Source organism: Ahaetulla prasina, chromosome 12 (genome assembly GCF_028640845.1).
Source record: "Ahaetulla prasina isolate Xishuangbanna chromosome 12, ASM2864084v1, whole genome shotgun sequence".
Lineage (NCBI taxonomy): Eukaryota > Metazoa > Chordata > Lepidosauria > Squamata > Colubridae > Ahaetulla > Ahaetulla prasina.
In genome coordinates this window covers 25,306,892-25,320,051 of record NC_080550.1, presented here as the reverse complement: position 1 = coordinate 25,320,051, position 13,160 = coordinate 25,306,892, and the positions used below count along the sequence as shown (strand labels likewise).

General features: G+C 40.5%; 1 protein-coding gene across 6 annotated transcripts in view; it reads left to right on the top strand.

Moving 5' to 3' along the window:
* Window positions 1-13,160, top strand: part of CNOT1 (CCR4-NOT transcription complex subunit 1) — a 128,803-nt gene that overhangs the window by 92,557 nt on the left and 23,086 nt on the right. For all 6 annotated transcript variants that reach the window (XM_058155039.1, XM_058155038.1, XM_058155036.1 and 3 more), the window contains 5 exons: window positions 770-910; window positions 991-1,095; window positions 6,638-6,757; window positions 7,112-7,303; window positions 7,787-7,929. In XM_058155039.1, the coding sequence (XP_058011022.1) occupies window positions 770-910; window positions 991-1,095; window positions 6,638-6,757; window positions 7,112-7,303; window positions 7,787-7,929 (701 nt within the window). The remainder of the gene's footprint in view (window positions 1-769; window positions 911-990; window positions 1,096-6,637; window positions 6,758-7,111; window positions 7,304-7,786; window positions 7,930-13,160) is intronic.

The following is a 13,160-nucleotide window of genomic DNA, read 5'->3' as shown; positions in this document are numbered from 1 at the left end:
TTATATAATTTCACATTTGAAGCTGAAATATATTCTCATAAAATCAATAAATCCAATTCTCCTTAAACCTTTTCATAAACACAGTTCTATAGTCCTTTTCCTTTTCACTTTTAAAACTCTTAAGTTTAAAATCCAACAGCCTTGAACAGCGCTAAGGGTGCTAACAACATTAATAAGAACTCTCTTCACTTTCATTTTCACGCCCTCTTAAATCACAAGCGCCATTTCTTTTAATCTTCTTAAGTTGTCTCAGCAGGAAACAATGTAGCTACAGAGTTAAGGTTTATTACTTGCAATTGCCAGTGCTCCTGTCTTTGCTCCATCTGATTTAAAGTCCAATTAAGATTTAATGTTGATTGCAGAGGTAATCGCGGTGTTTTGTTCTGCTTAAAAGCAGAAACGTCCCAGATCCAGAGCTCTATCGGGCTTTCCAGGGAGCTCTCACCCTTCAAGCCCCTAGAATTATTCCTGGGACTTTCGGGGAGCTCTACCTTCACCCGACTGCTCACCTTTCCCTCTTCTCCCGAAGGAAAGGTTTCCAAGCCGTCAGACAGCTGATTTACATTGTCTGAATGGCTCTTAACACGATCATGGGGCTGGTGGTCTAAAAGACCGTCTTCAACACCTATGGTGCCACCGGAAGTCCCTGAATTCAATCTCATTGAACTCTTAACTATAATTGGTTAAACAGATTCATTCATGTTAAGTCATATAAAGTGAACTCTGTAAGATAGGCACCATCCCCTTCTAATGTCTGTGTTTTTAACAGGCAGCTTCACCACAGCAGAGGGAGATGATGGAGCAGGCTGCAGCCCAGTTGGCTCAAGATAACTGTGAGTTGGCCTGCTGCTTCATTCAGAAAACAGCAGTGGAAAAAGCAGGTCCTGAAATGGACAAGAGGCTGGCAACTGTAAGTATCTGGTTGGTTTATGGCTCTGGGAACCCTATGTAGTCCTTTTGTCGTTCATCTCTGTCTTTTTTCCTTAATAGGAATTTGAGCTCCGAAAACATGCCCGGCAAGAGGGCCGCAGGTATTGTGATCCTGTAGTTTTGACATACCAGGCTGAGCGGATGCCAGAACAGATCAGACTGAAGGTGAGAAATGAGAGTCCTGCAAAGCATCTTGAAGTCTTCAATCTGTGAGCAAAAAACTACTGGGTGCCAAGTAGAAGTGTCAAGTAAAATTGCTCGCCTACATATATTTTGGACATGATATTGTATTGTACATTACTTTTGTGCATTTTCAGTATCACATGTATGTATATATCAAAAAGTTGTTTTCAGTTAAATTTGTCCTTTAGAAATCACGTAGAATTTCATTTCAAGACAAGAAAGAAGAAGAAACCATTACAGCTTTGCATCTGCCCCAGTCAGCAATAGTGCTGCATCCCCAAGCTAACAGGAGAGTGGGAAGCTAAGGATAAATTGTTCCTTAAGTGGCCAGGCTATTTTCAGCCACAGTAGCCCAGGATAATCAAGTCTTGTCTTCTCTTTCCTTGGACTTTGAATTCTGACCTCATTGTACGTTTCCAACATTAGGTTAAGTACAAGGCTACCTTCCCTTGCCTAAGGAAAGTGGATTTATATATATGCAAATATAAAATAGTACAATGTTCTTGGGAATCATGAAGCATCTTCTCCTATATTGACCATGTCAGATATTTTATTTGAACTCAGGGGATCCAGTTTCAAATGGCTTCAACCCTGTCATCAAAGTTCAATTTTACCATAACACGGAGAGATCAGTAGAGGATCTGAGTTGATTGTCACCTGTAGGAGACAACACATAGCTCTGTGTCTTCTTTCATCAGAAAGGTGTTTGTAAAATCCTAGTTGTAAGGGGCCTTTTTGCCTTCAAATTTAGATCCCTATTTAATGCAAGACTCTATGTGAAAGAATCCCTGACAGAATGTTGTCCAGATTATGTCTGAATACTATACATATTCAATTTTCTGTATACTATAAAATCAGTCTCTAATGTAACCTTCAGTGAACAAGTGCAGGTTGCAACAGCTGCACAATGGATGTTCTGACCTGTTGTTTCATTGCAGTAAGATGGTAAGGAAGTAGGGGTATTTCTGCCCTTACTGTGGAAATCTCCCTTTCCCAATGGTTGATTAGGTGATCAATAAAACTGACCTCCAAATTGTTGGGAAACTATAGAGCCCTACTGAATGCCTAGGAAGGACTGCCTTAAAGGAGCTGCAGTCAGCTCTGTAGTTCTGAGAAATCAATCTGTTCACAAGAGATGGTTGGGGGAGATGCCCAATTTCTGGACTAGAATTGCAGACTGGATGGTCAGCAGCATCAGCTTCAGCCATTCTATCAAGAGCCAAGGTGGCACAGTAGTTAGAGTGCAGTATTGCAGGCTACTTCAGCTGACTGCTAGCTGCAGTTCAAATCTTGAGCCGGTGAGATTTTCTGTCCATCCTTCTGAGGTGGGTAAAATGAGGACCCAGATTGTTGGGGGCAATAGGCTGACTCTGTAAACCACTTAGAAAGGGCTGCAAAAGCAGTATGAAATGGTATATAAGTCTAAGTGCTATTGCTATTCCTATCACCTGGGCCTTGAGTTGAGACCAGGCAGAGAGAGAGAGCGCGCGCAGTTGCAAGCTTCAGTCTAATTTCATAGATATGTTTGTCAACGAACCCAGTATTCATTCCTTTTGAATACCAAATTTTTTTGCAAAACTGAGGATATTTTGGCGGTCTATAGTAAAAGCTCGGACTTTAGATTTTCATATAGTAGTAAATAGATGCCAGTTAAGGATGTGCTATCTATATGGTTGTGTGAGGGATTCTGGGGGCTTCTGAGGACTCCAAATTTGAGGGTTTGCAGGGATTTCAGGCTCCAGACTTCTCAGTGAACCTCATCTCACTGCCTCTGAAGCAGCCTGCACTCAGATATTTGGACTATCCCCTTTGTATTATTTTTTCAAACAGCTGTGAAAATATGGCTGTTCATGGGGTGGGGGAGGCTACCCAAATGATGACAATTTATGGCCTTGTTGCCTGTGTAACAACTTTTATACTTTAATTTTATGCTATTATTTGTAAGACACTCAAGAGTGTTTAGAATGGAGTAGCATATAAATCAAATCTGTTAGCCAGTCAATGGGGTGGGGGAGGGAGAGAGAGCGCGAGAGCGCACCCCCCTCTCCACCTGGATGCTGAGCCCCAGTCTCCTTTATTTTATTACTTTAAATTTTTGTATTTATTTATTTTAAATTTATTTTATTTATTTATTTATTTATTTATTTATTTATTTTAAATTTTTGTATTTATTTAAATTAATTATAGAGCCAGCCATCCCACAGCAGTTTGATATTGATTTTCTTGTTAACTGTTCCAAGCACTATGTATTCTTTAGGCACCACCTGACTCCAAGCCAACTCTTGACAGTCACAATATAACAAAAACAAAATGAAAAATAGAGAAATCAGCCTGACAAGAATTTATGTTCTGTTTCCACGCTGGCAGAAGTTCCATCCTGGCCTTGCTTTGCCCTGTGTTCTGTCAGGGTGACTTCTGCAGTGGGCAGTTCCCTGCCACAGTTCTGGTATGTCCTAGACTGCTGCTGTTTAGGGTATCTAAACCTTTCAGTTTGGTCTTCAGTATCATTTCTGAGGGCCAATCTCATCCCACAGATTTTCATGGCATTTCCAAAGCAAGCAGAGTGTAGCGAGTTCAGGGATAACAATATAGTTGGGATGCCCTCTGAACCTAGCAGCTCCGATGATGGTGGCTTCCTCAGTGCCAAGATGTAGGGCCTGAGATTTGAAGAGTGGAGTGAAGGGGACCGAGGAAAATTATCTATTTCCAGTCTTGGTGTCTTCATTTTCTTTCTTCTGCTGGAGACAGTTGGCCAAGTTGGATTTGGCCCCAACACTTTTTTTTTGTTTTGTTTTGTTTTGTTTTACATTTATACCCCACCCTTCTTCGAAGACTCAGGGCGGCTTACAGTGTATAAGGCAATAGTCTCATTCTATTTGTATATGTTTACAAAGTCAACTTATTGCCCCCCCAACAATCTGGGTCCTCATTTTACCTACCTTATAAAGGATGGAAGGCTGAGTCAACCTTGGGCCGGGCTTGAACCTGCAGTAATTGCAGGCTTCTGTGTTCTTAATAACAGGCTTTACCAGCCTGAGCTATCCTGGCCCTGGCTGCGAAGGTTCTTCTGTGACTCCATGGCCCTTAAAATCTGCTCAGCTGCCAGAAGCACTTTGAGGAGAGTTTGCTTGGACTATGATGTATCTGGTAGTCCTTGCTCTCATGGAGAAGGGCATTTCCTTGGTCAGAAAGGAGCTGAGCATTTCTTTGTTCTTTAGAGCCATTTTATGATTGTGGCTCCTGCCCTCTTACAGCAGAGACTGTATACAGATCTGAAATTCAGGCATGCAGGTAGTTTGTCTTTCAGAAAGTTTATTGCAATTACCTTCAGTAAGTATCTTCATAATGGAGAGGGAAATTTTGATATCAGCATACTCTTAGAAAGTATGTTATTTGTCTGTACCACGATGTCCATTCAAACATGGGCCTTATAGATTCAGTAACTTTTCCTTTAGACACCTTGATTCATCGAAGCCTCTAGCAGAATCTGATATTCTCTGCCTTGTTTCAAATAGTACATAACTTTTTTTAAAAAAATATTCCAGTTCTTTTTGGAGCAATCAAGAGACTCTTGATAATGTATGTGATAATAAATATGATAAAACATTTATAGTAAGTGTAACAAATACAAATGAAGACACCATACATTAAACTTTCATTATGCGCATATAAAACAGATAAATAGTAGTTAACATATAATGAATCAATTGTTCAAAAATTGGAATTAAGATTGCCAGGAGAAATATCAACAACCTCAGATATGCAGATACCACTTTAATTGCAGAAAGTGAAGTGGAACTAAAGAGCCTCTTGATGCAGGTGAAAAAGGAGAGTGCAAAAGTTGGCTTGAAACTCTAGATTAAGAAAATTAAGTTCATGGCATCCAACCCTTTCAATTCCTGGCAAATAGATGGGGATGAAATGGAGGTACTGACAGATTTTATTTTCCTGGGCTCCAAGATCACCGCAGATGGGGACTGCAGCCAAGAAATTAAAAGACGCTTGCTCCTGGGGAGGAAAGCTATGGCAAATCTAGACAGCATGCTAAAAAAGCAGAGACATCACCCTGCCAATGAAAGCGCGTATAGTCAAGGCTATGGTTTTCCCAGTTGCAATGTATGGATGTGAAAGTTCGACCATAAGAAAGGCTGAGCGCCAAAGATTTGAGGCGTTTGAACTCTGGTGCTGTAGAAGACTCCTGCGAGTCCCTTGGACTGCAAGGTGAACAAACACGTCAGTCCTAGAGGAGATCAACCCTGACTGCTCTTTAGAAGGCCAGATCCTGAAGATGAAATTCAAACACTTTTGGCCACCTAATGAAAAGGAAGGACTCCCTGGAGAAGAGCCGAATGCTGGGAAAGATTGAGGGCAAAAGAAGAAGGGGACGGCAGAGAACGAGGTGGCTGGATGGAGTCACTGAAGCAGTAGGCGTGAGCTTAAAAGGACTCCAGAGGATGGTAGAGGACAAGAAGGCCTGGAGGAACGTTGTCCATGGGGTCGGGATGGGTTGGACACGGCTTCGCAACTAAGAAACAAAAAAAATATATAGAGGAGTTACTTCATACTCCAAATACTCTTTGGAATAATTCTGTTTCTAATAGCTTGTGGAAAGCCAACCAGGTGGGGTCCCTTTTTTGCCTGCTCTTCTGCTAGTTGCCTAAGACTTGGAAATTGGTTTTGTCATCACACACATTGAGCTTGGTGAGTGATGTGTACTGTGTACATGTAATACAGAGCTAGATTTGTACCAATAATAAGAACTGCAGGCCTCCACTGATACTGTGTATCTTTTGCTTTCTCTTCCTCTGCGGACCTGTTGAAGAAGTTGATTGTGAAGAAGTTGTGTTTGAAAGTTGGTGTATGTTTTGCTTTTAACCCCCATGAAGCAAAAGTTGTGCATATCTATTGGAGCGTTTTTCTTTCAACTGCTGTGGGGGCTGGGAGTGTAGTTCTCCTGCAATTGTTGAAATACAAGTCCCAGCAGCCTCTTCACCATCTGCATTCCCTGATGCTGCTGGGAAGTTGTTACTCACCATATCATTTGTCATAGTAGAATCAGGCTGAATGCAATTGTTGAATGCCATAGCATTGGTGTGAAAGTAGCATTAAATATACCTGAAAAAAGCAGGCAAATGTGTAAACTAGAAAGATCTGCTCTTTAAATTGATAAATTTTAGTTGAATATCTTTACTCAGTAGATTCTTCAGTAACTGTAGTCTGTTTTCCTGAATAATAATAATAATAATAATAATAATAATAATAATAATAATAATAATAATAATAATAATTTATTAAATTTGTATACCGCCCTTCTCCCGAAGGACTCAGGGCGGTTCACAGCCAATAAAATACAAATACATATAACACAAGTTAAAAGCAGTATAAAAAACTAATTCCATAGTTAGTTGCAAGCAAGAATTAGTTGCAAGCAAGAGTAATTGAGGAATCCACTCTCAAATATAGTAGTTTTACTGAATGTGAATACAGCTGTGGAAATATTTTACTGACATTATTTGTTTTTAAGGTTGGTGGTGTGGACCCAAAACAGCTAGCTGTATATGAAGAATTTGCACGGAATGTTCCTGGTTTCCTGCCAACAAATGATTCAAGTCAACCAACAGGAATCCTGGCCCAACCTATGAAGGTAGCTGTCCACTCAAGTTAGAAAAGGCCATTCAGGGTCTTATCCATGGCTTCTGAAGAACACTTTTGAAGTATAGTACTATTCTTCAAAAGTCACATACTACAATAGAGGAAAATTTAAAAATCTACTATGATCTATTAAAGGCTTAATGTTTATCCATTTCATAGAATCACTAATGTAAAAGTTGGAAGGGGCTTTGAAGATGAGCAGTGTCCATTTGAACAACAATATTTTTGAAGATGCTGGTAGTAATGTTCCTGATGAAAACTAATCCAAAGGCATTTTTATAAAGCAAATATTTAAAATGATCATTCCTCAGGGATCTGACTGCATTTTTGCTTCATCCCAATATAGCAAGCCTGGGCAACTGATGATGTGGCACAGATCTATGATAAATGCATGGCAGAGCTGGAGCAGCACCTTCAGTCTGTTCCCCACACTCTGGCCATGAATCCCCAGACACAAGCTCTGCGGAGCCTTTTGGAGGCTGTCGTTGTGGCTCGTAATTCTCGAGATGCTATTGCAGCCCTTGGATTGCTACAGAAGGTATGTGCATAAACTCCGGGTTAAACGTTGTCACTTTTTTTTTTGAGAGAATAGTTGCTGGGTCTCCGTAAACATAATGGGATTTGGAGTGCAAACACCTCTAAAAAAGATGATAAGGATATGTCCCTACAAAGTTCCTATCTGAAGGATCAGGACAGATTGGGCTTCCTACCTGTTCTGCAGTAATAATAATACTATGTATATATATATACAATAATAATAATAATAATAATAATAATAATAATAATAATAATAATAATAATAATAATAATAATAATAATAGTAATAGAAATTCATTCACTGAATGAATGGTTGTAAGTCTAAGACTTACCTTTACAGGTTTTGTGGGGCTTGTGCATCATAAAAGAAGTGAGCTGTTAACTATTTGATTATATTTTTAAAAGATATAAAATCCAATATAAAGAGAGAACTAGTTTTTTTCTGCCAGAATATCCATCAAGAAATACTTTCTTCTTCTGACAGGCGGTTGAAGGATTATTAGATGCCACAAGTGGTGCAGATGCAGACCTCCTCCTCCGGTACCGCGAATGTCATTTGCTTGTATTAAAAGCCCTGCAAGATGGCCGTGCCTATGGCTCTCCCTGGTGTAACAAGCAGATAACAAGGTCAGTCATCATCATGACATGGTGGGGGAGCTTTGAAAGACCATCACATGGTTTTTACATCATAGTTTTCCCAGAAAAAAAGCAAATGTAGAAGAAAAAGAAAAGTATCAGGATTAGGATTCATGCACCTTCAAAAGACTTAATCTCTCTATAAAATAAATGCACGAAGCTGAAAAAGTATGTTGTTTTGAATATGAGGTGAAACGGTCTGGTCAGAAGGTCCTTCTGTGTTGAATTTAGTGAAACAAAACATGGAGCAAAGGTGTCATAGGCGCTCTACTGTAGAATAGGTCTTCAAAAGGTTTGAAGCCCCTATTCCATCATTGACCCAAAGAAAAGTTAGGGTTTTTAAAAAAAGTTCTTTTAACATTCCTATAGGGTACAAAAAGAACAATTTAAGCAAAAAAGCAAGCCCACATTCAAACACAAGCTTTCTCTGGCTATCGGTCTGGTAAGAATTCTTTGTGATGACACTAAAAGAAGTACATCAGTGTACTTTTCTATTATAAATCTGGCTTAACTAATATTTCTCATCAAATATCAACTGTCTCCATAGGAAAGCTCTGAGTAGTTGCAGAACACACGCTGTTATATTTCGAAACTATAAAAACAATTCAGGGTTTCTTCTGAGCAAAATGTATTCAAAACTGCCTTGTCTTTTCCCCCCCATGTTTTGTATAAAACAGTGTATTTTGTTCTGAGGGTGACAGAAAGCTCTCTGAATGTGGGAATTTTCTCCCAAGCTTAGTAACTATTTCTCCCAACCGAAGTAACTATTTTGGGTTTTTGCATAGATTTGGATTGGATTGAATCCTTGGATTGGCCCAATACCTCCTATAAAGTATTCTTGTTATTGCTGAATGTATAAATGGTGTCTTGATTAATATGACCCCATCATTCAGGCTTAATGTTGCTCTTAGTTCTGTATAAGGTTATATTGTGCACTTAGTGCTGCTGTGTGAGTACTGTTTTAATCTCCTTAAATAAAAGAAATGATGCCTCTGATACGATTAATATATTCTGAGATGACTATTGAAACAGGTTATATCTGAGAAATAATGAGTTATATCACCTCACAAAAATGACAGAAATCAAATTTAGTTGCTTATACCCAAAGGTAATTTTTCAAGAGGCAACTCGATTTTCTGGATTTTCTTTGAAGACATTTCTTTTCTCTTCCAAGAAGCTTCTTCAGCTCTGACTGGATGGTGGGGAATGGAAGGATTTATACTCCTTGCAGACAGCTGGTCATTTGCATTCTTTTAGTGAATTGTCAAAGTCACCTGGAGTTTTATCTGGGTCATCAGGGTCACCTGAGCCCCCCAAGGCTGTGTGCTCTCCCCACTTCTCTTCTCTCTGTATACCAATGACTGCATCTCCAACAATCCATCTGTTAAACTACTGAAGTTTGCAGATGACACAACAGTGATTGGTCTCATTCGAGACAATGATGAATCTGCATATAGATGAGAGGTCAAACGACTAGCCTTGTGGTGCGACCGAAACAATCTGGAACTGAACACACTCAAAACTGTAGAAATGGTGATAGACTTTAGGAGAAACCCTTCCATACTTCCACCTCTCACAATACTAGACAACACAGTATCAACAGTAGAAACCTTCAAATTTCTAGGTTCTATTATATCGGAAGATCTAAAATTGACAGCTAAAATCAAAAACATCATCAAAAAAGGACAACAAAGACTGTTCTTTCTGCGCCAACTCAGAAAGCTCAAACTGCCCAAGGAGCTACTGATCCAGTTCTACAAAAGAATTATTGAGTCTGTCATTTGCACCTCTACAACTGGTTTGGTTCTGTAACCCAACAAGAAAGACACAGACTTCAGAGGATAATTAGAACTGCAGAAAAAATAATTGCTACCAACCTGCCTTCCATTGAGGACCTGTATACTGCACGAATCAAGAAGAGGGCCGTGAAACTATTTACAGATCCTTCACATCCTGGACATAAACTGTTTCAACTCCTACCCTCAAAACGACGCTATAGAGCACTGCACACCAGAACAACTAGACACAAGAACAGTTTTTTCCCGAAGGCCATCACTCTATTAAACAACTAATTTCCTCAACACTGTCAAACTATTTACTAAATCTACACTACTATTAATCTTCTCATCATTTCCATCACCAATCTCTTTCCACTTATGACTGTATGACTGTAACTTTTTGTTGCTATCATTAAGGGTTAAATTGTACCCTATGACCATCATTTGTGTTGTAAATGTTGTACCTTGAAGAAGGTATCTTTTCTGTTACGTACACTGAAAGCATATGCACCAAGACAAATTCCTTGTGTGGCCAATCACACTTGGCCAATAAATTCTATTCTATTCTATTCAAATGGGTGTGGAGCCTTCTTGGAACAGTTGAAAGAACTGTGTTGTAGATTGGAGATAGATAATGTCGTATCCCTCTCCCTCTGTTGAGAGAGGGCTGGCTGTTCAATTTTGACATAAATGACCTCTTTAACCCCTCTTTCAAACCAGCGGTCCTCTCTGTCCAAAATATGGACTTTATAGCAGGGGTGAAATCTAAAAATTTTCCCTACCGGTTCTGTGGGCGTGGCTTAATTGTAGGCATGGCTTGGTGGTCAAGTGACTGGGTGGGCGTGGCCAATAACAATAAATAATTAAAATAATAAACAAAGTACACAAAACAATAAGAGGTACCAAAAATCAACTTTCACACTTTACACACACATAACACAACACAACTGACTCACACACAATGTAAAAGCCGCTGCACTTCACCCAAAATGGCCCCTGCAACATGCAGAAACAAGCAGAAACCTCACACAGCTACAAAAAGCTCAAAAACCAACTTTTACACTTTACACACATACAACACAAAACACTACAACTGACTCACACACAGACACACAAAATGCCACATACAGCTTTGTGAGATTTTGTGTGTTTGTGTAGTTAGAGTGAAACACACCAAATCCGGGATAGCTCCAGGGCCAGGATAGCTCAGGCTGGTAAAGAAGCCTGTTATTAGAACACAGAGCCTGCAATTACTGCAGGTTCAAGCCCGGCCCAAGGTCGACTCAGCCTTCCATTCTTTATAAGGTAGGTAAAATGAGGACCCAGATTGTTGGGGGGGCAATAAGTTGACTTTATAAAAAATATACAAATAGAATGAGACTATTGCCTTATACACTGTAAGCCGCCCTGAGTCTTCGGAGAAGGGTGGGATATAAATGTAAACAAAAAAAAAAATCTCAGCTGCACAAATATTTTATTATTTTATTTATATTTTTATTATTTATTTATTTATTTATTATTTACATTTCTATACCGCCCTTCTCCGAAGACTCAGGGCGGTTTACAGCCAAGTTAAAAAGACATATACAAAAATTAAAACACAATATTTGAAATTTAAAAATCTGAAACCATAAGGCCGAATATTAAAATAACAAGAAATAAAACCACTCAATTAAAAATTACTCTTAGGCCAACCCTGCTCGTTGAAACAAAAAGTCTTGAGCTCGCTTAAAGGCCCGGAGGTCGGAAGAAGGCGAGCCCCAGAGGCAGTTCGTTCCATAGGGTAGGTGCCCCAACAGAGAAGGTTTCTTCCTGGGGGCCGCCAGCTGACATTGTTTAGCTGACGGCACCCCGAGGAGACCCTCCCTGTGGGAGCGCACAGGTCGATGGGAGGCTATTGGCGGCAGTAGGCGGTCCCGTAAGTAACCTGGTCCTATGCCATGGAGCGCTTTAAAGGTGATCACCAACACCTTGAATTGCACGCGGAAGATCACCGGCAACCAGTGCAGCTTGCGTAGGAGAGGTGTTATTTGGAAGCTCCGAGACGCTCCCTCTATCCCCCGCGCAGCCGCATTCTGTACCAGTTGAAGTCTCCCGGTGCTCTTCAAGGGGAGCCCCATGTAGAGAGCATTGCAGTAATCCAGGCGGGAGGTAATGAGGGCATGAGTGACCGTGCATAACGAATCCCGGTCCAGGAAGGGACGCAGTTGGCGGATCAGGCGAACCTGATAAAAAGCTCCCCTGGCAACGGCCGTCAAGTGTTCTTCCAACGACAGCCGTGCATCCAGGAGAACGCCTAAGCTGCGAACCTTTTAGATAAAAGCAGCGAAATTTAAAACTTCCTTAAGTTTAAATTGCTGTCTAAAAAAAAAACTCCTAAAAAAAAAACCCGATTAACTATTTTTTTAAAGCCCCTCCCCTTACTTGCCCAAATGAAGGGACAAGGTAGGCAGATTGAGTTGCTCACCGATGAGATGGATTGCAGGCAAGCAGATTGAGTTGCTAGCTGATGTGATTGATTGCAGCAGCCGAAGCAAGGTAAGAAAAGCGAGTGAGCCCGAAAGAAGCAGCAAGCTGCCAAGTAGGCAAGTGGGGACTGGGTGATTGGGTGGGCATGGGCAGGGACAGGGGAAGGGATTTTTGCTACCGGTTCTCTGAACTACCCGATCCGGTCCGAACCAGGAGCATTTCACCCCTGCTTTGTTGTCTTCAAAAAAGTGGCCTGTGTCTTTTAAAAGCAGGTGTTTTGTCCTTGGAGTGGACAAGCTTCTGCCTTAGTGTATTCTTGGGTTTGAAGTGTGCATGTATATTATGTTGGCTGAAGATCCTCCTCAGCTTTTCTGATATGCCTGAAATGTATGGAATGACAGTGTTGCTTCATTTATTGTTCTCATCATTGTCTGTTACAGAGGAGCTCTTGTAGAGTCTTTTTTGAGATTTGGTGAAGGCCCACTTGGGATAGTCACATGTTTTGAGGGCTTCCTTGATGTGTTTACATTCTTTTTCTTTTTCATCTTTGCGAAAAATGGTAGGCAGGCCTTCAGCTCAGTGTAATGTAAGGTTTGATAAGGTTTATCAAACCCAAGAATACACTAAGGCAGAAGCTTATCCACCCCAAGGATAAAACACCCAGACAGAAACGGAACAATGTGGTATATGCAGTATAATGCAGTGAGCCATGTGCAGATCGCGAGTTGACAATCTGTACATTGGGGAAACAAAACAACCATTTCATAAACGCATGGCACAACGTGGGAGAACAAACACATCAGGACTAGATTCAGCAGTCCATCTGCGTTTAAAAGACACAGGCAACTCTTTTGAAGACAACAAAGTCCATATTTTGGACAGAGAGGACCACTGGTTTGAAAGAGGGGTTAAAATTTTATGTCAAAATTGAACAGCCAGCCCTCTCTCAACAGAAGGGGAGGGATGTGACATCAT